We start from the raw sequence: 27,000 nt of genomic DNA, 5'->3' as shown, positions 1-27,000 counted from the left end.
CAAATTCAAATAAGTATTTTTATCAATTTTACATACTACTCGACATTATAAAAAATGAAAAATGAAAATTTTGCTTACCGAATAATTGGTGAGCAGGGATAATGAAACGTAGATGATATTTATACAATGTGGAAACGGCACTGGCTGAAATAGAATGTATTTCTACACTAATCTTATTTTTTCCTATCTTTTAATGTTGATAATTGAACATAACTGTGTTTGTGATTTATAAATATGGAATCAGACTCTTACTATCTTCTTTATCCTCATCCCCCTCCTCCTACGCCTAGTTAATTTTCTTCTGTTGATCTCATTCCTTTTCCTTTCCTACTCCCTTTTCATTTTCATAATTTCCCTAATTTTTATAAATGTTCTCAAATCTTCATCAGTAATATTCTAGTTGTTTCAGGTACACTCAAGCATCATTGTGTTAGAAGATACAGAGAACTATTCCAACCTGATGATTGAATTCTCTTTAAACCTTTCTTGCTACCACCTATCAAGATGAAGATTAGAACCTGAGCGCTTTAGAATATTCTTACTGATCAGGCAGCTACTGCATCAAAGATACAACAACGTTTCGATAAACAGTATACCTTGAAATTAAAGTTCCTGACTTATAACAGAATGTGAATTGGAGCCTGGCTTCAGAATTATTGTCATAAACAATTTTCACAACAACTAGTGTCTTTGATAATATCTGAAACTTTGTCAAAGTCTACTGAATTGAAAATACTCAGAACTTTCTAGTGATTAACATACTTGAGATTTTCTCGCTATTATAGAAATTTAAGTTGGAGCCAGAGCGCTCTACAATGTCACAGACACTTTTCACAACTTATTTGATAATAGGGAGCTTTTTGAGCATTAGAATATTGTCACTAGGAATTCTATGAACAGCAAGCATAGTATCTTAAGCTTTATAAGCATTAGAATATTGTTACAAAAACTTTTCATGAAAGCCAGTCTTCTTTGATCATATCAGAAGCTTTTTCAGCAATCATGATAGTGGGTGCATTGGTGTTTCCACTGACGATGTAAGGCATAATTGAAGCATCCACAACTCTGAGACCTTCAACTCCGCGAACTCGTAGCCTGTCATCAACTACTGCCATTTCGTCATGGTCTGGACCCATCTTACATGTCCCAACAGGATGGTAGATGGTCATGGTGTACTGGCGAGCCTGAAGAAAATAGGGCACATGAATAAAAATCATTCCATCAATAATAATCATTGGAAAGGTTGCAAAGCACTCGGCTGCCTACAAGGAGACGTTTCCAAGAAGACAAAAGGTAAGCCAAATGGAGAGATTGCTCAAGGACATCCAAGAAGACGTCCTACTCATCATGGGAAGTAGAGGATGGAAAACAGGGGTATAAATGATCGAGTCACGAGAGAAGCTCGGTTCCCATGAAGGTGGAATTCTACTGTGTTACGATGATTGATGACACCTGTGGCAGTTGTCATGGGAACGGGATCATGAATAAGATGTTTGTGTAAAGGAGAGTTATTGCATTGAATGGCGAGTTCATGTTACAATCCTGTCTTTCTTCCTAGCTATCAGTACATCTATTAAACCGACTACACTATCAAAAGCGACTACTGAAACGACTTCAGCCGCTCGGCTGTAGCTACACTTCAGTGTTGTGTTGGTGGGCTGTAACTGCAATCATAGAATGAAGATACCGTTTAAGATACTGTACTTGTATTATTTGTCTCTGGTACAATACAGTCGTAGAGAAACGATATCATGAGAAGATATTCCATGATATAGGGTGTTTACTGTTTACTTGAGCCGATAGTCCTAGTACTTGTTTTTTGTGAAGCTATAAGATGCTGGTAGTCTCTCATACTGTGCTGCTCTTACATTCTTACCCCAATAAAACAGTTATTATAGACAGTAGTCGACAGTAATCGGCTTAAGTTAAAAGTGAAATTTAGAACATAAACTACCTATACCATGGTATACCTTCTTATGGTATGTTTTGTTTATGGTACAGTGTAGTGTGGCTAGAGTAGTCACTTAGGATTTCCACCTTTTTCATGCTTTCATGATCTATACAATGTGGCTTTATATCTCGGCCAGAGTGATTCCAGTCGTCACTTAGGAATCCCAACTACAGGCTGCTGCAATTTAAAGCTTCTTCTTGTGACTGTACCATCTATTCAAATATCTATCATGAAAATCATATATCTATCTAATTCATCGTCTAAATCTATAGCGTATCTGTTATTTATCACATTGGTGGAGGAACTTGTTGTTAGGGACCAAAATTCATGACGGATTATAGCACTGGATAGTAAGAGAAAATCATAGAAATCTTGTATTCTAATTACTGTGAACAATTAGTTGGGAAAACGACAGTTTAATATTTTTCATTTGTTAAGCTACAAATATTTGAACTCAATGACAGGAATCCTAAGACAAGTAAGTTTAATCAACTCGATTTATTCATTCACACACACACACACACACACACACACAACAAAAAATCATCAAAAATGAAGAAGTTTATTTCCTGCTACGACTGAAGATGCTACTCAAATTTCATGAAACACAATGCATTTACAGAAGGCGACATTGAAAATACCTTCATTATTATATCTTATTAACGTGAGGAGTTGAAATTTTCAAGAATTACTGTCCCTACATGGCAAAAAAAATCAAAAACTTCAAATGTAGATAGATCATGGATGATTTTGATGGTAGACAGTGGCGCCATTTCACCAAACTGCTTGGGGGGGGGGCAAAAACCAAAAGGTATGAGGGGGGAAGGAATACGCCCAAAGAATAGAATAGAATGACTGCCTTTATTTTATACCTGGGAGGGCGAAGTTAGGGCGCAGTCGGCCCTCTCTTACACTTAACCCTCCAATACAATACTAAATTAGGATAGAGGGTCCTGAGTTTCCCCATAAATGTTACATTCGAAGATGTTAATATATGTTTCATTTTCTCCAGTTTTATACAAATGTGGTTGAAGTATCAATACAAGCATGTAGGTCTACATTATTAGTTAATCATGAAGTATTTATTAGAAATATAGGCCTACAGAGAGGCCCCAAAGTAGGAATACACTGGAACAGATTTCTTAAAAATCATGGAAGAAGATAAATTTTTCTTTTACAATGACAATTTCATTGGAGATCATATTCTAATTGTAAAATAACTTTCAGTTAGAAAGCTAAAGAAACATTAAGATGTTCCCATAATTCTCACCAACTCTGTACATACATTATTGATTGTCTGATTGTGCCCTTTCTTTTGCTTTCACTGTGACATCTTGCAACTAGTTAATTCTCACGTTGAAATTCATGCAATAACTCACTTATTGTGCCCTCATCAATAATTGTACCCATTCTATATTTAAGCTTCAACTATACCACAGAGAAAAATATATTCTTTATTACTCCGTACCCATACTTGCTAGGCAATTTTGCTACATTGTTGATACTGTAGAAGGAATTATACTTCTGCTGTTTAAAAAAGTATCAAATCAGTATGAGATTCTAAGGATTCGTGTAGATAGACCCGCATTTTCACTTTTCATCTTGTCCTTGGGGGGGGCCTTGCCCCCCCTGCCCACCCTAAATGGCGCCCCTGATGGTAGATAGTTCGGTCACGAGAAAAAACAAATTGCTGAAGCATTTTATGGAGGAAGAGATTTTTCATGTGACTCAATAATGAAACAGTGTATGAGAGTGAAACAGTGAATAGAGATGGTGTAGACCAACATCTAGAAAAGATCATTATCTTTATATGTTTTGATATTTGACCAATGTTAGTTGGAAATTATTTGAATTCAGTAATTGTGACAAATAATTGAATATTCAACTCTTGTTTATTTCTGCACAAAAATGGGAAAGGATAACGCTCTACTCTAGAAACAATTGGCTGTTATGAAGCCATAACAAAATTATGCTCCTATTCCTTTCATTGGCCTATTCATTCATTGTAAGTACCTGCACTAGGAAACTCAATGTATAATAGCATCAATTTTATTGGGTGATTTTGAAAACTTTGTTTGCCTTCATAACATTATAAAAGCATGTTCTTATTCTAATTGAGACATTCTTATGAACTCATTAAAACCGGAGCTGGAGTAAGATTTTTTCTAGATAATCTCATTGATTTTCACGATTGGCTTGTCGGTATAATAAAAGAGAAGTAAATAATTTAGAACCGATAACTCACAACTCTCAAACAATACAAAGCCAATATTGCAGAGTAATTTAATACCTTGGACCAATATACCTGAAACAATAATAAACGACATGCAAAAGTGACTGACTACAGTTTAAAACTGCATTCTACGCCCTTGGGAGAACCTATTCGTAGCCTATACTACGGATGGATCAACAACCATTCTAATATTTCTAGCACGATTTGACCAATAATTCACTCTCACTTATAGTTAGATATTTCATTACTATGCAGTTTTGCCCCTTTCATTTGTCATAGTGTTAGTTATTGCAGTCTTTCAGTGTTATTAGAATTGTTCATTTATGGAGTTGAGTCCCTTTCATTTAAGGTTGTGAGTGTTATTGGAGATTGGAGGAACAGATTTTATTGTATTATTTCCTACCTTCTTGAATGTCCGCTACATGGAACTTGAAAAACTGCATCTTTCCTCGCCACAGACACCACAGAACTAACTAGAAAGAGAAAGCCGCCTACCGACAACTACAGAATGTCTTCTGTAATTTCTTCTTATCAAAGCTGCCGATATAGATTTTCAACTACTGTTACATTATCCAATATTTCCTAGTACAATTATTATAACCAACAAATCCCAAGCACATTATACCAATACAAAAAAAAACAAAATAACATGAATCTCAATATTGCAAAATATTACTGGACAAAAAATCGATTGAAAACTAATGTGAAGGAGACGTATTATCACGGTACACCGTAGCGTATTAGGTAGGCCTACTGTACCAATAAAAAATCAATTCCATCTTGTCTCATTATATAGGCCTACTACTTCCCCAATAATCTGAAAGGTAAGACATCACTATAAACATCAGAATATGAATGTAAATAGGCTCGTAGATTTATTCTCCATAATAGATTATGCGAACAGTGCGTATGATCCAATAATAATGTAGAATATGTGTATTGGATCGTTTTTTTGGAATTTCAATCGGTTCTGGTAGATAAATTATGTTTAGTTTAGTAGGTATGACACAGACACATTGTTATAAGCTTCGCATTAGTAACCGATAGAATGGAAATATTTTCTCAGTCTCATTTAAAAATGTCATCATTAGCCTATATTCATAGATGAAATCAAATATACAGTATTCTTACTATCGTATTTCATAAAACTTTAATGTGAAAAAACGCTCAAATTCTTTGATGTGGCGACATCCGTTTCGTGCTGGTATTACACATTTTCAAGCCAAAGGTTGTGAGTGTTTTTCACTTTAAAGTTTTATGAAATACGATAGTAATAATAATAGTGAAAACAAGATGGATAACCAATATAACGAGTACGGTACAGTACCGTATTCTATTAAATATTCTCAATCAGGGAGAAGATAACTTTCAAAACGAAATATTGTCCAATTTCAAGGAATCTGGATAAATGTATCAATAAGACACTTTCTTCGCCTGTTTCAGGGTAAACTGGCTCAAAAAAATAGTACCTTCATTTTATGCGATTACAAAAGAAATGCATAAAAAGGCAGGGTATCATAATACCGGTATAGATTTTGAGAACTTGGGAAATTATTTTTAAGATGACAAATTAACCAAAAGGTATAACAAGAACTTGGAAAATTATTTTTAAGATGACAAATTAACCAAAAGGTATAACAAGAACTTGGAAAATTATTTTTAAGATGACAAATTAACCAAAAGGTATAACAAGAACTTGGAAAATATTTTTAAGATGACAAATTAACCAAAAGGTATAACAAGAACTTGGAAAATTATTTTTAAGATGACAAATTAACCAAAAGGTATAACAAGAACTTGGAAAATTATTTTTAAGATGACAAATTAACCAAAAGGTATAACAAGAACTTGGAAAATTATTTTTAAGATGACAAATTAACCAAAAGGTATAACAAGAACTTGGAAAATATTTTTAAGATGACAAATTAACCAAAAGGTATAACAAGAACTTGGAAAATTATTTTTAAGATGACAAATTAACCAAAAGGTATAACAAGAACTTGGAAAATTATTTTTAAGATGACAAATTAACCAAAAGGTATAACAAGAACTTGGAAAATTATTTTTAAGATGACAAATTAACCAAAAGGTATAACAAGAACTTGGAAAATTATTTTTAAGATGACAAATTAACCAAAAGGTATAACAAGAACTTGGAAAATTATTTTTAAGATGTCAAATTAACGAATATAATTACAAGAACTTGGAAAATTATTTTTAAGATGACAAATTAACCAAAAGGTTCTAGTGTTACATTAATTATCATAAATGAATCAATAAAATAAAATCATCATAATTAAATATTTTTATAATCAATAGTATAAAATGAGATAGAGGAATGTTGGTAATATTGTTTAGGTTGTAAACGTGGAATGGAGACAGCTGTTTTTTAGGGGGAAAAGTAAGGTGAGAGGAAATTGTAAAAGATATGGCGGTAGGCCTGCAGAATAATGTGTTATGTGTTTTGTATTGATAGTTTTTATCAAATTGACTTCTTTATTGAATAATAAATACAAAATTGTGCTTCAATTGGAAAATGTCGTGCTTTAATTTGAATAATGTTATTGTTGAGATCCTCAACACTTGAAAAAATTGTAAACCTCAAGTTTGTATTTCACTCTCAACTTTGCTCAAAATTAGCAAGTCATAATACTAGCCTAGAGGTTAGTAATACAACATTTGCATATCATTCACACAACATGCACACCATGTGCATTCTACATTTGTAGAATCTGCCAATCTGCAGTACTTAAGCCCGCGGGGTCTAACAACTCGTATATTGTAATTTTTTATTCCAATACTTTTTTATGCTAAAGAAGAATAACAGGAACCTACTGGCTATGAAAAGCTATCTAGTAGCCCTATAAAAAAATTATACCAAAAAATATAAGTATCGTTCATTAATTAAAAAAAATATAATTATATTAATTATAAAAAAATTATAATTATAAATTATAATATGACGGGAGAGTTAATGTTATTATAGGCCTACAGATCAAAGGAAACTTTGGAAATGAGAAATTATGAATACTATTAAGTTACCTGACATGCCCAGAATTCATCACTGAGAAAAGCTAGGTGCTTGCAAGCTGGAGCTGAAATGTTATGCATGTGCACGTTGTACTTTTTCAGTGCATCCATTTGACTTAGTTCATAACCGATTTTAGCACCTTCCACCTGTGGGAGTAGAAAAGACCTGAATTAGAAGTCGAATACAAGTTAGTCAAGATTGTATTGTTCAATGTTCAATTTAAAGATGAATCATTATTAAAAAACGAACATGATTCAAAGATTGATTTCTCAACTTCGTTATATGCTCACAACACATAATTTATTCAATTTTGAAGTTTCATGAAACTCATTCATTCTCAGAATGAAAATCGATCAGTATAAACAAAACCTATGGAGAACGATCTTTTCGCATATCTATAGAATAATGTAAAGCATTAACAATAAAAATCACTTTTTCAGTTCTGTTGGAATATCTGTAATGACATTATGACACATTAATGACTGTAATGACATGGTAGTGGAGGTGTCCAACATACATTACCACTAATCTCCACTGAACATCACTAATCTAAATGGATACACAAACCGTAAATTAAATAATCTAAATATCTTACATCAAATATAGAAATGCTTAATGTGATTAATCATGAATAATATAAACTTTTCTTCAATAAAGTTTAAAAACACATTAAAAAATATATATATATAATTTCATAAAGATGTTTTAAAAATCAAAATTGAAATATTAAATTCATAATCAGAGTATTCATCAAATTCAAAATAGGTTCTCCGTCCATGATCCAGGTTAGTCAAGTCGAAAAGTATCCAACTGTATCATAGATAAATTAAATCAAAACACAATAGAAAAATTATAAAGTACTTTTAATTTTATTGCAACACTACTCTTCAAGGGCCATTTTCAAGTGTAAAATAGTAGTGTTGCAATAAAATGTCAAGGGTTTATTGATGATTTTTTTTATTGTGTTTTAATAATCAGTAACCTTCAAAGAAGAGTGAATAAATATAAATTCAATCTGTATAAAAAATGAGACATGATTATTACACAGGTTGTAATCATGAAAATTAGGATTCTAAATAATCTAAACTTTCTAGAACTAATTTTTGAATCCCAAATTCAATTGAAAAAGTATTTTCTCACATGACTATTAAATCCATCTAAGAAGATAGAAAATTGAAATTTTCAAATAAGGGTTATAACTAAATACATTTCTCACATGACTATTAAATCCATCTAAGAAGATAGAAAATTTAAATTTTCAAATAAGGGTTATAACTAAATACATTTCATGTAACTCTAATGAGTTTAATTAGGTGCGTTATAACAAATACCGTAATTTTATTATTTTGCATAAATAACGTTTCAAAATCCCTGTTTCAAAATCCCTGATATTAAACGGTTGTCACACATTATTCGCTAATCAAGTTGAATGTTATATTTCCATATCAAACAGTAGGAGGATCGACAAAAAAATCTCGGAAGATTCTTACCAACACTGCAATATCCTCGTCATTTGATAGGTAGTTTGCATCAATAATTGGGCTACTCGTCGGGTCGGTGTCTTTGAGAACCACTCTTCCTCTAGCTTTAGGTCTCAGTAATAATGGAGCAATGGTGTAGGCATCCTTATACAATATAGGTTCATACACGGAAGCATAGTAATCGTCGGTAAGTCCAGTTCCTCTCTTATTGAACAATCCCCCATCGCCGCTGTCTGAAGAGCTTGCCAAAAATAATTGAATATCTGGCCATGATTTGTTCCTATTCAACCTGAAAATCAGAAGATATAAGTAGAATGTTATGATGTAATGGCAATGTAAAATATTACAACAGAATAGGATGATAGTATAGGAGCATTAATGCTTTTAAACAGCAGCAAAATACTATAACAAGATTAGGCTTACTTTGAATTTTTAGTTTTGATGAACTTGAAGATTTTCCACCTCCGGCAAATCTTCACAAACTCTACTAGTCTAGAAGTGTGTGAGTTAATAGTGGTTTTATGTATTATCTGTACAAGACCACAAGAATGAAAATCAATTACATTCAGAAACAGGCATGCCAGAATGAGCTTGTTCAATTGGATAAGATACAATATATAAAAGTTATAATAATATTTAGGAGAATATGCATATAAATAGTATAAGAAGGAATACTATAACGGTATAGAATAGCCTACAGTAATTATGAATCGAAAAGCAATCTGCTGATAAGATATCGCTCAAATAAGTTAAGAACCATTAGCTGTAAATGCAAATGCTTTCACGTATGAAGCCGTATTACTTGTTTTTTGTGAAAGAATGATTCTGATAAAATGTAGGCCTACATACGGTACCTATTTAATTTCGCAGAAATAGGAAGCAAGATAGTAAGATACTTGATACTAGAATGAATCATGATTTATCCTAACATTAATTTTTCATGTATAATGTTGAGCATACATAGCCAATATCCAACAAGATTTTTTAATTGTGACAAATAGTTGCCTACATTTTCATTCAACCAACAGGGAATGCAATAAATAATTGAAAAACATTAGATAGGCCTACAATAGAATGCGTCATCGTATTATTCATTCTTGTATTTATTAAATTTGTTCAATACGGTATCATTATTCTATATAATACTATTAATTGTTGGAGTGTGTTGTATAATGAAGAGTGGTGATTACATGATAGCATTAAATGCAATAGAAATACTACCGTATTGTATTTTGAAGATTGTTTTCATCAGCTCTGTTAAAATTATTATTTGCTTTATTTGTTGCAGATTTGGCGATGAGAAATTCTAAATAGCTCGACTACTTTCACTCAAAACATTATCATTTGAATCAAAAAGTTGTTTCGCTACCTAGATAAGCTCATATGACAAGGGTTTGTTTTTTTCAAGAATTTAGACGCAGCCTCATCATTATTATTATTATAAATTTCACAGTACTCACCTGGTACTGACAAACGCCATAACTTCCGCCAGAGGAAGACAATAAAACGGACCTGTTCCAGTTTTCAAAAACTGATACAGAGAGTTAAGGGTCATCATACGAGGCAGCACAAATCCGACACCCATGGGTCGAGTATCCGGGGGAGAAGTGAATAAATAGGTTGTACCTCCCAAAGCTATGTGATCTTGAAGATTGGCTCCCACGCCAGGACTGTCAAGCAGAACTGATATATTCATTTGTTGGAGGTGGGCCCCTGGTCCAATACCAGATAGCATTAGGAGCTGGAATGAGATGACTTGACTTATAATACAATAAAAAAATTGCTATAAACTGAAAGTAATTTATAGCTATTTTATTACAATAATTTTATTATCATATTTCTGTTGTTTTTCAGGGCTATTCAATAGCTTTTCAATGAATTAACTATTTCCCTATGGCTCTTTTTTTGAAAACACGACGTGTTTTAACTCGTTAGGCCCTTGGGTCATTTTCAAGTGTCAAAATAAACTTTTAGAAAGTGAACTAAATAGCAAAATTCTTCATATGATTGATTCTAACTCTATTAGCAACTGAATTATTTTCACTTTTTAGAAACAATAATTATTATAGTGATAAAGAGTTTATGTAAAGTGAGATTTTACTCCCAAATAAATTTTATTTCAATCACGTGCCAACAATTCAATTTATCATTACTAAGATCTCCAATTCAAACCATTCATTGTTGTCATGAAAAATAATTACGGTAAGTTATAGAATTTATGCAGTTAATAGCAATTTTGATTTTTTTTTAATATTCCTGATTTTTTATTTTTGGCACATGTCTTTGAGAAATGTTCATATATATAGGGCCAATTGGGCCATTAAAAATCAAAATAATTTATCAAGTAGAATATTCATATTAGAACAATGAAGATTTTTATTTAAAATAAAATATAAACTATACAGGAAATTATAATATAAGGTACATTCGAAATGTTGTTTTGTCATTTCTAAAAAGTATAGTAAAATATTGTAAAAATGCAAAAAAAATTCTGTATTTATTTCTTTAATAGCTAAAGTTGCTTAAACTGATTAAGGATTAAATAAATAAATTATAAGAAGTTTTAACTTTTTTTTGTATTCTGTAATTCTGTATACAGAATTTAGAAAATGGACAGTTATGAACTTAATGCCTATTTATGATATTTTGTAAAAATTTGTAGAGTGATGAATAAATAATTTCATGGATGAAATATTTAAAAAAAATACCTGAGGTGATTTGATTGCTCCAGCAGATAATATTATCTCTTTTCTAGCAGTGACCCTTCTTTCACGTCCACCCAATTTGGTGAAAAGCACAGATCTTGCCACCTTCCTACCATTTACAAAATCGAACTCAATTTTATTCACATAACTATGCAGACTGACGTGAAGGTTTTTTCTATCTCTTATTGGTCTTAGAAATGCTTTAGCTGTACTGCATCTGTAAAAATTCAATAGAATTTTATCATAATCGTAATAGAAATAACACTGATTGTCCACCAAAACTGCAACTTTGAAAAAACTTACGAAACTTCTCTGCCAATTCAAAAGAATATATGAAATAAATGAGAATATTCAGTGAACTGCTTGAAGAAATTATAGGTGAGAATGTACAAGTGGAAAATCTCAGCCAAATAGGTCCAGAGCCATTCATTCAAGAGCCTCAAATAGGCCTACATAAAGTTGAGAAGGCTATTAACTCACTGAAGAATTACAGGGCTCCAGGTAAAGATGTAATAACTGCAGAAATTATAAAAGCCAGTGGCCCACCCCTTCTACATATTCTCATAACGACATATTTTCCAAATATAGTATTGTATTATCGTCATGCCTAGAACACTACATGATAATTTCAGTCATTTGCCTCTTTAGTTAGCTTGTAATGTGTACCTTTTCCAAAAATATGCAATTCTCATACTTGAATAATTGTAAAGATGCAAAAACTTCAAATATAAATAAGTTACATACAATCTGGGTATCGTTATAAGAACATTATAAAAACAGGAATTAAGAAATTGATGCTATAATTAGTAATGCGTAAATTTTACGCATGTTTGGTAGATTGGTACCGTAGTAGAAAAATAAGATCAGTACTCTAGGGTTTCATAAAAACTTTCCATGTCTTCTAGGTTGTATTAATTTAGTATATCATATAATATTCAGTTATACTGTATATCATTGTATCAGTATCAATATAGGTGTTGCGTTAGAATTGTATCATAGTGTCAAGAGATCCTAATATCATTACTACATAGGTACAAATGAATGAAATAAGATACCATCATTACCACATGGGTACAATTAAATAAAATAAGATAATTTTAATATTGTAACAAAAACATAGATTCCGAACTAGCATGCGTTTCTCTTCCATAAGCAAATTAAATTTAAAATTGTATAATATGAAGAACGGTAAATAAAGATGGTAGAGGAATGAATCTGAACTAGTGGCAACAATCAATAGCTTTATTCAGTAAAAATGACCTATTCCTCAAATTTCAATACCAGCCTGTATAGATAACCATAATTTTCAGTTATTATAGTCGACATAAATATCCAAGAAAACGTCATAATAATTCAGAAATCTTACATCACCCATTTCATTCATAGCTGCTTATTTTCATTGATGTAGTAATAAGGTGAAATTGTAATCCAATTTTGTTACTGTCACGTTCGTGTTGTAAATGGACAACGAAGTGAATTACTATGAAGAGAAAACAATACAATGAATGCAAAAAATAGGTTAATGTTGCAAAAACTATGCATGTTAAGAATGGATTTTGCTGAAGGGGGAAATAGTATCCAAGATCGACGTGGATTTGATCGATGAGCAATTTTGTCAATTGCAAAACAAGATATTTTTAGTCTTAGTTTATGGTTGGAGGAAGTAAGTGATCTTGATTTGTCTGTGACGAATGCGAAATTTGGGCAGACAAAACAATTCAGCGGTAATCAGCTGATCAATTCCGACAGCCAATTTTGTTGTAAACGTTTTTGGATGATTTGATGAGCAAACGTGCAGCTCACACGTCACCTATCAACAAAATTCAGAGCAATCGAATTGACAGTTTCCCCAAAATAAAATGTACAATTTCTTTGCTCACCAGAAGTAGAATCAGATGACAAAAAATCTGATAACTCTATTTTATATTACTTGGCCATACTATATTATGGTTTCTATAAATAAAATATAAATCTCAGTACCCTTTCAATGGCACTTGAAAATAGCATTAATGTCCGAAACATGTTGTGATAAAATAATTTAAAAAGGTACTGAGATTTATATTTAAAGTAGCCCTAAAGAAAAAATACACCATAGTTTCTGTATGTTTATAGCTATTGTGATTAAGTGGAAGAGTGGACATTACTATCCAAACTTCCCCACGACATTAAGTAAGGACGTAATTCTATATTCTATATTCTGTCTTATATACCTGAATGATAGGCCTATACAACATTAAAATTTCTCTTGGTTCGAACATTCCTTTATTTTTCAAATTTCACTGGTAGACCTAATTATGAATGAATTACGCATAATGAATCATGAGAAATTCCATACCGTGATACTATACTATCTATTAATCAATTTATAAACTTCACCCTAACAAGCAGACTATCATGATTAAACACATCAGTCAAAGCTGACTTGTAAGGGAGAAAACATTTTGAATTTTTGTTAAATTGAATTCAAACACAAAAAATGAAGTAAAACTGTATAATATAATAATATTTCAATGCAATCATCTCAATTTAATTTTTTGTCTCATTCCATAGAAAATGAGATAATGTTATAAATTTATATCATAAAAATCAAAATCTCAGTGTATCTCTTAACAAATAATGAACACAATCGAATCTGGAATGTATTGATAGGAATTAAGCACAAAGGTGTGAAAGATTGGGTAATTACTCTCTTTCATTTCTCATTAGGGATCCTGGTCAGCAGAGTGTTTAAAATGACTACTGAGGACATTCTTTTGTATGAGGAGGAGATAGAATCTGAATTTTCTATAAATTATTAAGAGGGAATGTATCCCCCACACTGTGATTTACTATTATGCCAGACTAAACGTAAACCTTCCTTAACCACTAATAAACCTGCCTGTAACACTTCCTCCTTTATTTTCCTTTGTAATTTTATCTTAGAAATCTTAGTGATTTGTTTTTTGAAGTTTTTCATTATAAAATATTGTAACTTTTTATTATTTTGTCCAAATTTTTTTCTCTCTATAGTCTTTCATCTCAATACACCGTGTATAAAGATTCATTCCAGTACGCTTAGTAATACAGCTTAGTTTAATTTTGTTTTTACTTATTTTGTATTGTTGTAGTAATATTTCTGATTGAATCATTAGTGAATCTGAGCGTCAGCCTGTAGCACTCTTTTATAATTGTGTTATTGTCTATTTTTTATTGTGTTATAAGTACCTAAGATTCATATAAGAATAGAATGGCATTTATAAAAAATAATACAAAATGACATTAGTTGAATATTATAAGGACTTCATTCCTATATAAGTATTCTCATACGATATAATTTATATATAGTACAGAATTGAGAATAAAAATTGATTGTGAGTTGTAGATTAATAACCAAACTAATTTAAAATCGGTATATCACCTTAATCCATTTCTGAGAGTACCATGCGATTTGGTGAAACCTGTCTGGCTTTCACCATTGACATCTACCACTGAATATCCAAGCTGGGTTCCTGCCTGCAAGAATGTATCGGCAATAAGCGAATAGTATCGGAAATTCTCTACCGTCAAGTAGCCTCCAGTCCCGTGGTAATCTGACTTCATTAGTTCAGGAACTCTCACATCCTCCGACTTCCTGAAGTAAGGCAGAACGTCCTTATAACTCCAACCTGAAAATCCAGCGATTAGTGTATTACGTTAAATCATGCTAATTGAATTAGGAAATTAGTCAAGAAGTGTTCTACAGTAATAATTGTCCAAGTTAAAAAATCTTGGATAATCAACAGTAAATGTTCAAGTGTTCAGAAGTGTATGCATGAAATATATGCAAATTGAAAAATTCCTTATCAACATATTCTCGTACGGTACAAAAGTGTTTGCAACAATAGTATACTTTTCGCATTTGGATCGGATTCTATTTGTATTTTTAAAAGTGCCAAAGTGCGAAAAGCAGTAGAAAATGTATGATCGTCATATAGGCCGATTCTAGTTCTCATCTGAATCTGTAACCCTGTTCTTATCAAATTAACATTTCTATAGATGGAAATAAATGAGAAATTGCATTTATTCAAATGCTTATTGATGAAAAATTATTATTAAATGGAAATCTAAATTAAATGTTGTAAATCACCCCAAAGACTTCTGCTACTGCAAATATTTACAGCACTCAATTTGGATTTTCGTTTGATAATAATTATAACAATCAAACATCCAATAATTTGAGCTAAGTACAATTTCACATGAATGGTCGATCACAAAAAAGCCTCTTGGATTTGTACTTGAATAATCTTTAGTTCCCAACAGTAAAAATCTCACAAAAAATGATGATTTCTGTTTCATTCTTATATATTTTTATATTCTATTGCATTTCAACATTTCAATGTCTAGACTTTTTATCAATAGCATTTTGACTGTCGTCTAAAATTAAATAGAATATAATAATATTATGGGTACCTGTACCACCAGCTTCAAAAGATAATTCAATGGACATATATGTTTGCAGGATTGATTGTTTTGATCATGTCACTGAAAAATTTATCATGTAGGCTAGTTAAGAATTGAATGGTATTTTTATATTATATAGATTGATCAAAATATTGATCTTGTGAAACAATATCAAATATCCAACAATGAATGTGATGAATGTGTATTGTCAATTGCATAGATGATTTTGTATAACTTATCAATTTAGCAAAAATAAGTTAATCAATGAAAATAATTTCCACAATTTCCAAATGAATTTGTAGAAATTCTTCATGCTATAATAAATTTGTACAAATTTTTCTGCAATTTTTAGGCTATTTGAATCACTTTCCGCTCTTTATTTATTATTTTTACTCGGATAAGCTTATTATAGAGCTCATACCATAATACCAAATATTATTATGGAGTCCGTACCATGGACATTCCATAGAACATTTAATAAGATTTGATGTATTTTTTTTTTGACCGAAATAAATTCTCTTTCCACTATGTAATTTCCTAATTGAGAATGCAGCTCTGCAATGTTATCGTGAATAATATATTTGCACCCCAATTCTGTAGAGATTCATTATTTCAATAAAAAAGTAAACTGACCTTTATTGCCCAAAGAGGCCCATCGATCATAATCGTTCCTATTGCCTCTTATATAAAGCATAGCATTCAGGACTGAAGATCCTCCTATCACCTTTCCTCTCGGCCAAGAGGACCGATTCTCTTTCATGGCGCCACAAGCTTGGTGAGGCATCGGCTCTGTTTTGAACTCCCAATCGAGTGGTGACTTCTGAAGTGCTGGATACATCATGGGCAGATCTGAAAGAACATTTTCGTCCCCTCCAGCCTCCAAAAGAAGCACCTGCAATCCAAATAGTTATTTATGTATTAAGAGCGTAAACATGACTTTATCGCTCGAGTCAAAACAGTTACCACGCGATGCATAGCGAAGCGTGGTAATTTTGACGAAAGCGATAAAGAAGCTTTCCGCTCGTATTACAAACAAATTTTTTTCTACAACTGCAGTATTGAATTCCAATACATTAAACTGTTTTTTTTTTTAATTTATCCAATTATTTTGATAAATCAATGTAATAATCATAATGAAATGATACAATTTAATTATTCTATCTAATAATAATAATCTATTTTTAATGATTTATTATTAGAATGAGATAAAACAATTAGTATCATCTGCAAAAAAAAGTTGGCAGGAGTGTGATTTGAACCTGGGTCCTTCGGCGTGAGAACCAACGCTCTAGGGGTATTTGTCACTATGACTGTTGGAAATGGGCGAAAAAGTAGGAGCATGAACTTATTGGAATTGCAGTTGTCTAAAACGGTTAAATTATTGTGTCACAAGAAAATAATTATTGGCCGTAGTAGCAAGTTTAGAACATTTTCATAAATATCTCTTTAGTCAAGGGTTTATAGTAAGAACAGATCATTATGCTTTACAATGGTTGTTCAACTTTAAGAATTTGGAAGGTCAGATAGCAAGGTGGATGCAACGATTACAAGAATATAATTTTATTATAAAACATCGAAGAGGCAAAGTACATGGTAATGCTGATGCGCTGTCAAGGAGACCATGTCTTCAGGACTGTAAATATTGTGAGAAAATTGAAAGTAAACAATCTCTGATAGTGAATGCAATTAGAATAGAGTCTGACGATTATTGGAGTGATGCAATGCTTAGGAAAGACCAGATCAACGACAGCAACATTGGAGACTTGGATACTCTGAAAGAAGACGAGGGTAAGCAACCAGCTTGGGCTGAAATTTCACATAGAAGTGCTATCTACAAGAGCTATTGGGCTCAGTAGGATTCTCTGCAGGTTGTTAATGGAGTAATACTGTTTCGGAAATGGGAATCGGCAGATGGTCTTTCTATGGTTCTAGAAAAAGTCATACCCAATAAAAGGGTATCAGAAGTCTTAGAAGAGATTCATGGTGGCGCTTCTGGTGGTCTTTTTGGAACTAATAAGATGCTAGAGAAGATACGGCAGCGCTTCTATTGGGTCAATTCTGGAGCAGATATAGAGTTGTGGTGTCGGCGCTGTGATACCTGTGCTGCAAGTAAAGGACCAGAGAAAAGGTTCAAAGGAAAGATGCAAAGATATGATGTGGGATCCCCTTTTGAAAGAATTGCTGTGGATATAGCCGGTCCGTTTCCAGTGACTACTGAAGGTAATAAATATCTGTTGGTGATTATTGATTACTCCACAAAGTGGCCAGAAGTATACCCCATTGCAAATCAAGAGGCCCAAACCGTTGCCAGAATGATAATAGATAATTGGATAAGTCGATTTGGAGTGCCATTAGAATTACATAGTGATCAAGGCAGAAATTTCGAATCAAATGTTTTTCAAGAAGTTTGCTAATTGTTAGGGATAAAAAAACACATACAACCCCACTTCATCCACAATCCAATGGAATGGTAGAGCGTCATAATTAGGAGAGTTTCTACGAAAATCAGTTTCATCAGATCAGAAAAATTGGGATATGAAACTTCCTTTATTTTTACTGGCTTACCGCTCAGCCGTACACCGAGCAACTGGTTGGAGTCCAGCAGAAATGCTTTATGGGGGGATATTCGACTACCTGGAGATTTAATGTTTGGTAGACCACCAGATCAACAGAAGAATCGGATGGAATACATTTCTGATTTGGAAAATCATCTTTCAACAATTCATGAAATCGCCAGAAAACATCTAAATTTATACAGTACTGAACTAAAAATAAAGTATGATCTGGCAGCATCAAAAACAAAACTTGAAGAAGGGAAACTCGTTTGGCTATATATAACCCAAAGCGAATTAGAGGAGTTTGCTCAAAATTAGAAAGAGCATTGGAAGGCCCATACTACATTGTGAAGAGAATAAATGATGTAGTGTACAGGATTAAAAAAACTGAAGGGAGAACCAAACCAAAGGTTGTACACATTAATCGTCTAGCACCTTATCAGGGAAATCTGGATATTGGAGGCCAATACCCCTTAGGGGGGGATAGTGATGTAGGCTGGCCCTACATGGATACTTATCATGTGAACACGGTTGCCAAGGTGACTGTTTTAGCAACGAACGTTTACAAGTAAATAACTAGTTGGAGTTTGATGTTCAAAGATTATGTTATTTTTATTTTTATCTCATTCGATGTAAACTTTTGATGAATAAAGTGTCAACTACAAAAGCACATTTACAACAATATTGTAATTTACAAAACTATATTGAGCCTACAGTAAATCAACAGATAAATATTCTGAATAAATGTTTGGCTTAGGCAAGTCATAAAAATAGTAATACAGAGTAAAATTAAAAATTGAATATAAATTAAAGTTACATGCAAAGAAAAATGATAAAATGTCTTGAAACTTCCAAGTAACTTACAATATTTTTTCTACAATTCACAAACGTTTTACTTGAAATCGAATGGAGAGTAGAGAGATATTGATTTAGTCTTTACAGGAGGACAAATCTATGTATTCATGTACAGTATATCACAGCAAGATAGTCTTCATGTGAATTATTATAATATTGAGGAAGATAAGAAAGAAGAAAAAATTGAACAAAATCAACTTGAAGACAATAACAATATTGTCTATGCTGATACACTTTGTTTAGGTACTCTCTTGGGAAGCCAATGGATGCTTTCTATAAAAATCCAAACTTGACAAAATTGTATTAGTGTGAGTCACACTTTCCCCATTAATTCATGAATTATTGACTTGCCTTTCTTGATTTTTTAAATCATTAATAAAGCATCAATTGCCAATGTGAAGCAAAAAATGAAATAAAAATTATATGCATTTCAGATGGAAAATGTATTGTCTGTCTCAGTAAATGTCGTTATAAATTTGACTTGAATTACGATTTTTAATTAGATTCAACTTCAAGGAAACTACCGATTCGTTCTATCTTGAATATTTCCAATTTATTTGAAAGATCGTAGCTCAATTTGTAGACCAATAATCATAAAGTTAGAGAATATAATACTTAATGTACAGTATATTATTAACATACACCTCAACATTGAATGAAGATGATATTTTATAGATTTTAGCACAAGGCTATTTAATATATAGGATCTATCACGTATTCTGGAACGTACATTTCCAACATATGATTTAATCAATTTGAAATATTGACAGGAAAAACTTGTCTGAATGAGTCATCGAATGATGAGTTCTTGCAATGCTAATTTCACAATACACAATTGCTATTATTCATTTAGGCCTACATAATACAGTAATACAGTTCAGCTGATTTTAATATCACATCACAGCAGTATCAATTTAGAATTTTGATCAATAGTGAAATTGAAAGCTATTGTATGGAATAAATTTTATGAATAATTATGAGAATAAAAAAGCTTGTGATACCTCAACTATTCAGATTAATTTCCCTATGTTTCCATCCTAAAACACCCACTATGTTTCTTGTGATGATGATGTGTTCTTATTTAACTGAGTAAAATGATTCATCAACTAATGTAACTTTTAACCATGATAATCAGCATCGTAATTGTTTGTTTTTTTTGTGAATGTGTATTTATATTAATTTTCAAATATCCAGTTTCTGTATTATTGGTAACATAGAATAGCAGGACATATGGAATCGAATAAGTGTTTTCACGTTTTTCTGTCCATAGTAGTATTTCCTCGTGCGTAAGTCAACATAATAGCATAATCGAATAAAACAACTTGAAATTGTTACAACCACTCATTTATTAAACTATTTTTGAGAAACTATTTGCTACACTTGGTTGATACCCATTATTAATCACTGTTGAATACCTATTTTAGAGTGATAAAAGGAAAAATGGTAGTGACAATAATTTGAAATAACAGTTTTATTCAATATGGATTTATATATAGGCCTACCAGAACATCACCTTCACTACAACACAGAAAGGCAATTAGGATGGGATGACAAAATTATTCAGAATGCAAAACACTAGTTATCGATAACTGATGCAATATAGTCATCAGTCTGAGTGGAATTGGAAATTATTATGAATAAAGATGAAAAAATTTAAAACCTATTCTTACCGTCCAATTACCTATTTCCGATAGTCTATTGGCCACGACATTACCGGCGGATCCACCACCAATAACAATAAAGTCATACTCCTTGTGAATTCCAGCTAGCGGCACATCTTTCACCTGATTGGCACGATCTTCAATGTCCTGTCGGTACAAATAGATTGCCAGTCGGATCAAAATCACAAAACTGAAGCTTGGTCCGTACGAAAGTGCAATACGGGTTTGAGAAATTGCTCGTAGCGAAGGGGGTGCCATCTGGTTCCTGAAAAATGAAAATATTTTATCCGAAAGTTATAAACACTGGAAGATAGAAAATCAAATCAAATTATACAGATATTTGTGAATGGTAGGATTAGGAGGTATATCCAACTATATATTATAATAAAATCCAACTATATTATTTAGAACGTTGAAAAAAGTAGGTAGATAAAAAATCGAAATATATTATTCACTAAGTTGTAGAAAATAGAAGATAGAAATTGAATTTTATTATTCAGATATTTTTGAATTGTAGGAGGTAAGAAAAAACATTCAAAAATATGATGTAGCCTAAACGGTTGGAAACACAAACATTGAAATATTATTATCAACAAAGTTATAAATATTTTTAATTACTTTGGTGAGTAGTTCTTTATTATTCACACAGATTTGTAATCCTAATCTTATATTATAAATAAACCAGTTCAATAGTGAACATTGAGAGTATGGCTGAACCATCTATACTGAGACTCACTTTACACTGTCAGTAATGATTGAATGGCAAGCATAAGTTATGGATGATATACCTAATAAGTTAAGGAAGCTCTTAGATGTTATGACAATATGAAAATCTGAAGTGAGTCTCTCTATAACTCCATTTTATTATATTCTACAGGAAAGCCAACTTACAAAAACGAAATACTATAATTTTAAATGTCAATTGATCATCAGTATTATTTTTAATTCAATTTTATCACCTCATCAGTATAGCTGAATCGTGGAAAAAATTATTTAAATAATCAATATAATGTAAATATGGACCTACTCTATGAATTATGTACCGTATAATTACATAAATCGTTGTATTTTTATGAAAAGTTATTCTAATAATTCACTACCAGAAAGTTACCAAACAATGAATTATTACTTTAATATTTACATGCCATATTTAATAATATACTGAATACTTCCTATAACATTTATGGATTATTATATCCGATGAAATACACTAATATTCCATGCTTCATTATAACTATTATTTTATGTATACAAAAAATAAAAGAATAGATATGTGAATCAATTATTGTATTTAATAAGAAGTGTGTTCTATTAATTAGACTATCAGTGAGCTAATAAAACAGAAAAAAATAAACTTAAAAATTAAAATGAAAATTATCCACCTGATATGAATGATACAAGCGAAATGTTTATTAGAATGAAAAACAAGAAATCAGAAGGCTTGGAAAATAAAATTACTGTAGGTAGAGGTATATAACTGTATCAACTGTAAATAAACTATAAATTTATTCATTTTATTTACACAATATGACAATTTCCACTGAGTCTAAGAAGACCCATAGTTGTACAAAACAAAATAGCACTGTACATGAATAAACTTCAAGTATTAATGTGAAACTAAAATTATAATAGATGAGCACTGTAAAAATTAATGTAGATTACTACAAAAACAAGATAGAAAGATAGACATAGAAAAATAAGAAGAGAAAAAGTCATGCAGTTTGTGAAGCTATGCAAAAAGCATTATCTACATTTCTTAAGTTAGTAATTATGAAAAGAAGAAATACAACTCCTCCTCGCTACCACAGCCATAAGTTAATACCCACAAGCAAGAGCTAGGTGTCGGTGCTCTCTCTTTGGGAATAGTGATTAGTGATAGGAATAGGGAAGAATGATATAAATGGACTGTATCAACTTGGTAAAATTCACTCAAAACTAAAATTGAGAGGAAAAAACATGAATGATGGTCAAAAAGACAGCAATTTTTGTGAAGAATCAAACTAAATAATGATAGATTGTTAAAATATTTCAAAGGTTTGATAAATATTTCAAATAATGATAGATTGTTAAAATATTTCAATCACATCTTGATTGAAATGTAACTTGATGCTTCTAATAGAGTTCTGTATTCTGCAAATTATCATACATTGTGAATAGATTAAGACCAATTACGATTTAACAAACAGAAGAAAGACTGTAATAATAAAGTATAAAAGATAATACATCGTCTTCAAATCATTCTTTGAAATCATATTATGAATTTCTATATTTTTCAGAAAAAATCAGAATTTATAAATTAAATGAAATAAATAAACCATTTTGGATAAAAATCAAGTCACATAAATTCCCATAAAGGACTACCGGTACTTGTTGGACCATCTGTCGAATAGGGAATGGCCCACTTAATATTAGTAAATTACTCTACATGCTATATATTATATGAGACTACCTTCTAGAGGACTACAGCCTGTATATAAATAATAGTTATATTTGTTTGTTTTTTATATTTTTAAAATTGTATAATCACCAGCTGTCTTGAAAAAAAATAATGAAAGGGTTAAGACTTGAAATATTGTTAAAAATCCAGTTTATTTAAATAAAAATTGACATTTTACAGGAGAACATTTTACAATTTTTATTTGAATAAACTGGATTTTTGACATTTCAAGTCTCTTCAATTATGGAAAAGTTCCACAACATCAATATTCTCGCTACAAACTTAATGGAAGGGTTAAGGATACTATAGTGTTGTTATAATAAGAACTTTTCAAGTAGCCTGAAAACTTTTATTTGTAATTTTATCGATAACTGTTTTACAGTTAAGAACTCTATACAATTTAAGACTTTTATTAAATTTATGAATTCATGACTATAATTATAGATAATATTCATGAATAGAATTTATACCAGAGTAATTCAGTCACAGGAAGTCTGGAATGGAAACACTCATTCATATTGAGTCTAAGAAGTCATCATTTGTGACAAATAATTAAAAAAAAAAGACAAAAAAAACAGAAACTGTTAGTAAATTCTATAAGTGACCATTACTGTATTCCTCTCTGTTCATCTCGCATCAGGTGATCATTTTACGTGCGCTATAATATGATAATCACAATGCATAGTTAAGATGACATTATTATTGATTTGTGAATGCTTATATTTATAATAAAATAAATTTCAATTAATATAGTTTTTGCATGTGTGTCTAAACATATGTTCTAACTTGAGATTGAGAACAAAAAATATTCTGTGACAGGAGCAGAAACAAAATGATAGGCAAAGTACAGTTTTTGAAAAGAACACATGAATACACGTTCATATTGAAAAAAATCCTATCAAATGGAGCTCTAGCAATAAACAGAGGAACGGTTTGAGAGAAAACCTGACAAAATTGTTAACAATTGAAATTGATAGCCTTCAAAAACAATTATTTGCGATAATATTTAATTCTTTGGATATAAAATAACTATAGAGGTATTTATTCATTTGACACAAATTTCTTGACTCACAATTGGAAGAGTGTGTTGATATCTAACACAAGTTAAAGCTGATGAGCTCTGGAACTTTATTCCACACCGGTAATCAAATTGCATGGATGTAAGAAACTAACTGAATATCACGTATAGTATGGCCTCAAAGCTACAACACTATGTGAGTAGACTAAAAAATGTTTTCATTCAACTGCAGTAGGCCTTAGCTCTGAAAATGGTAACCTATAGGTTTCAAATCAAACACGAACAATGGAAACTGTTAGTAAACTTCTCGTACTGAATAAATATATAATACTGTACGAGGAAACATCATTGTACACTGACCTCAAAATAAAACACTTTGGAAAGACGTCTACGTTTATTCCTATTTTACAGCAGATCAGGTTAATTGGCATTCAATCACAAGTTCAAGGAGACGCTGTGAACGGTTGGAAAAAATCATATTTAATAGAATAAATAATGTTATACCGTAGATGTTATTGAGATCATTGTAATAGATTTATCATTCAATACCTAGCCAATATAATACTATGCTCGAATCAGCAAAATTAGGTAGTATTGAATCAATCCGAAACGACACTTTACTTACAGTCGACTCAAGTTAACATTTATTGTCTTTAATTTCATTTAAGAATCTGGGAACTCTGGTTTTCTAGTTTTAAAACCAGTTATTTCTCCAAAGCATGAAAACTTATGAGAATAAACATTATTATTTAAATGTAACAGATGATTTGTAAAATCACTATTCAAAATAATAGAATGTAGAATCGATTGTATAGGCTCGATAGCAGAAAGTGATAAAGAATATTATATTCAGTTTTATGAAAGAATAAGAGATTTGAATAAAGTAATATGCGTTATAGGGCGAAGTACTCTGTAATGATAGCATCCTTTTAATAAGATGATACAAGTTGATTGAGTGATGATAAATCTAGAATGTCTTCAATACCTAATGAATTTTATAAAAATATAATGATATCTCAATATAATGAGAGAATTATAGTTAACTAAGAATCTAGAATAGATAAATGTGAAGACAGTGTCAGGAATAATTTAAATCATTGGGTGTGACTTAAAAAATTAATTTATCAGTTTATTGTAGTATTAAAAATATGTTTTTCAAACTCCTTGATGAACAATAAACGTGTATAAATTTTTGCTGTATTTGTATATTATATAAACTATTAAAGTAAGAATAATAATGATTTTTTTCAGATTATGGAACTGAATATCATTGTATCTACATTGATTCATCAATGAAATAGAATGATTTGATAAGATCAAATAATTTGTTATCAAATGATTCATATATAATAATTATTGAAGTCAGCTGCTACTATATTAATAATGTAATCAACTCATAATCAATGTATATCTACATTGATACAACACTGCTATTCTTAATTTTTTGTGTAGTTGAGAAGTTGATATTGTGGTAATTATTCATATTGAATGAAAAAGAATAAGAAATTGTCAAAAAACACAGATTTATTGATACTTGGAAAGACCCGTTTCGTTTATTACACCATTGTCAATCAATATTCTTAATATTAATATAATAATATTTTCAAAGGTGCCAAAATATGTTGTATGACATGACATGCAAATAAATTATATCAATTATTTTGTACCTATTGTATATTTATATATTTATTTCATGTAATATGATTTATGATTATTTTGGCAAAATGAAACTGATTTGATTGATTGATTTGAAATTACTCCAGTTGTTATTTGTTATATCATCTCATAATAAATTGCAATAAATCATGTCAATACATTTTTGAAGAAATATTTAATGCAAGAAAGCATTAATAAGTCAATTGAGTGGGTAGTGTGATATTTGAGAAATCAATAATTAGATAAGTCGATGCAGCATATCTGAGCTTATACCTTTGCTGTTCCATGAAGCTTTACAAATTTGAATTTAAAAAAATGGATATGGATAATGTAAAATGAAAAATTCGTCAATAAAATTATTTTATATCAAATGATTAATATAATAATTATTTGAATCAGCTGATTCTATATTATTAATGTAATTAACGCATACATTTTATAGAGTAGGTCCCTGGAAATTAGTTCGGAGTATATTAATAGAGTATCCTGGGAATGGAGTATATAATTGATTTGATTTGTCAATGAAATGAATATTGAAATGATGTAATCGGTACTTACCAAATAAGAATAATTGAAATACTATCCAATAACTTCCCATAAAATAAAACATCGAATAAAACACCGAATTTGAACTTGAATTTTCAAAACATTCTTCATCTTTGAAAAATTATCATAATTTTTGACAGCAACACTACTAAGATTACCGACTGAAAAAGGAATCTACCTGTAGTTTAAATAGTAATGTTTACGTTTTACAAAAATAGTAAACAAGGGAGAAGAAGCAATATTAATAGTTGGTGCGCCATTCCATACTAGTACAAACCCGGAATTGTTTTTGTCTACGTTTGATTGAATTTCATTGACAATAATTATATTATATATTTCGTAATAGGACTCTCTTACCTTTTAAAACACTTCAGAGCAACACAAGGCCAACTGACTGCTGACTCTGTTTAGTATTGAGTAACTCCTGAAAATTCGAATCAAACACTAAATAG

At 30.9% G+C, this 27,000-nt stretch overlaps 1 protein-coding gene across 6 annotated transcripts; it reads right to left on the bottom strand.

Annotated features, from left to right (window-relative positions):
- On the bottom strand, positions 1–27,000 carry LOC111045055 (glucose dehydrogenase [FAD, quinone]). Of its 6 annotated transcripts, none has more exons than XM_039442607.1 (10): positions 26,906–26,948; positions 24,707–24,800; positions 20,901–21,156; positions 16,454–16,712; positions 14,799–15,045; positions 11,405–11,618; positions 10,157–10,437; positions 8,706–8,985; positions 7,227–7,361; positions 1–1,184 (listed from the first exon to the last, which is right to left on the bottom strand). In XM_039442607.1, the coding sequence occupies exons 2-10, from the start codon at positions 24,775–24,777 to the stop codon at positions 954–956; spliced, it is 1,974 nt and encodes a 657-aa protein (XP_039298541.1). In that variant the 5' UTR covers positions 24,778–24,800; positions 26,906–26,948; the 3' UTR covers positions 1–953. The 6 variants fall into 6 exon arrangements, with proteins under 6 accessions (XP_039298541.1, XP_039298540.1, XP_022186050.1 ...); XM_039442606.1 differs by lacking the exon at positions 26,906–26,948 and adding an exon at positions 26,561–26,817; XM_022330358.2 differs by lacking the exon at positions 24,707–24,800 and having other exon boundaries at positions 26,906–27,000.

This window comes from Nilaparvata lugens, chromosome X (genome assembly GCF_014356525.2).
Source record: "Nilaparvata lugens isolate BPH chromosome X, ASM1435652v1, whole genome shotgun sequence".
Classification (NCBI taxonomy): Eukaryota; Metazoa; Arthropoda; class Insecta; order Hemiptera; family Delphacidae; genus Nilaparvata; species Nilaparvata lugens.
This window is presented reverse-complemented; position numbering and strand designations above follow the sequence as displayed.

Coding starts and splice junctions, on each gene's coding strand:
- LOC111045055 (XM_039442607.1), bottom strand. CDS start 24,777: ATGCCAATTAACCTGATCTGCTGTAAAATAGGAATAAACGTAGACGTC. Junction 15,046..16,453: donor GGCCTCTTTGGGCAATAAAG/GTCAGTTTACTT, acceptor CTGGATTTTCAG/GTTGGAGTTATAAGGACGTT. Junction 7,362..8,705: donor ACGAGGATATTGCAGTGTTG/GTAAGAATCTTC, acceptor CTACTCCCACAG/GTGGAAGGTGCTAAAATCGG.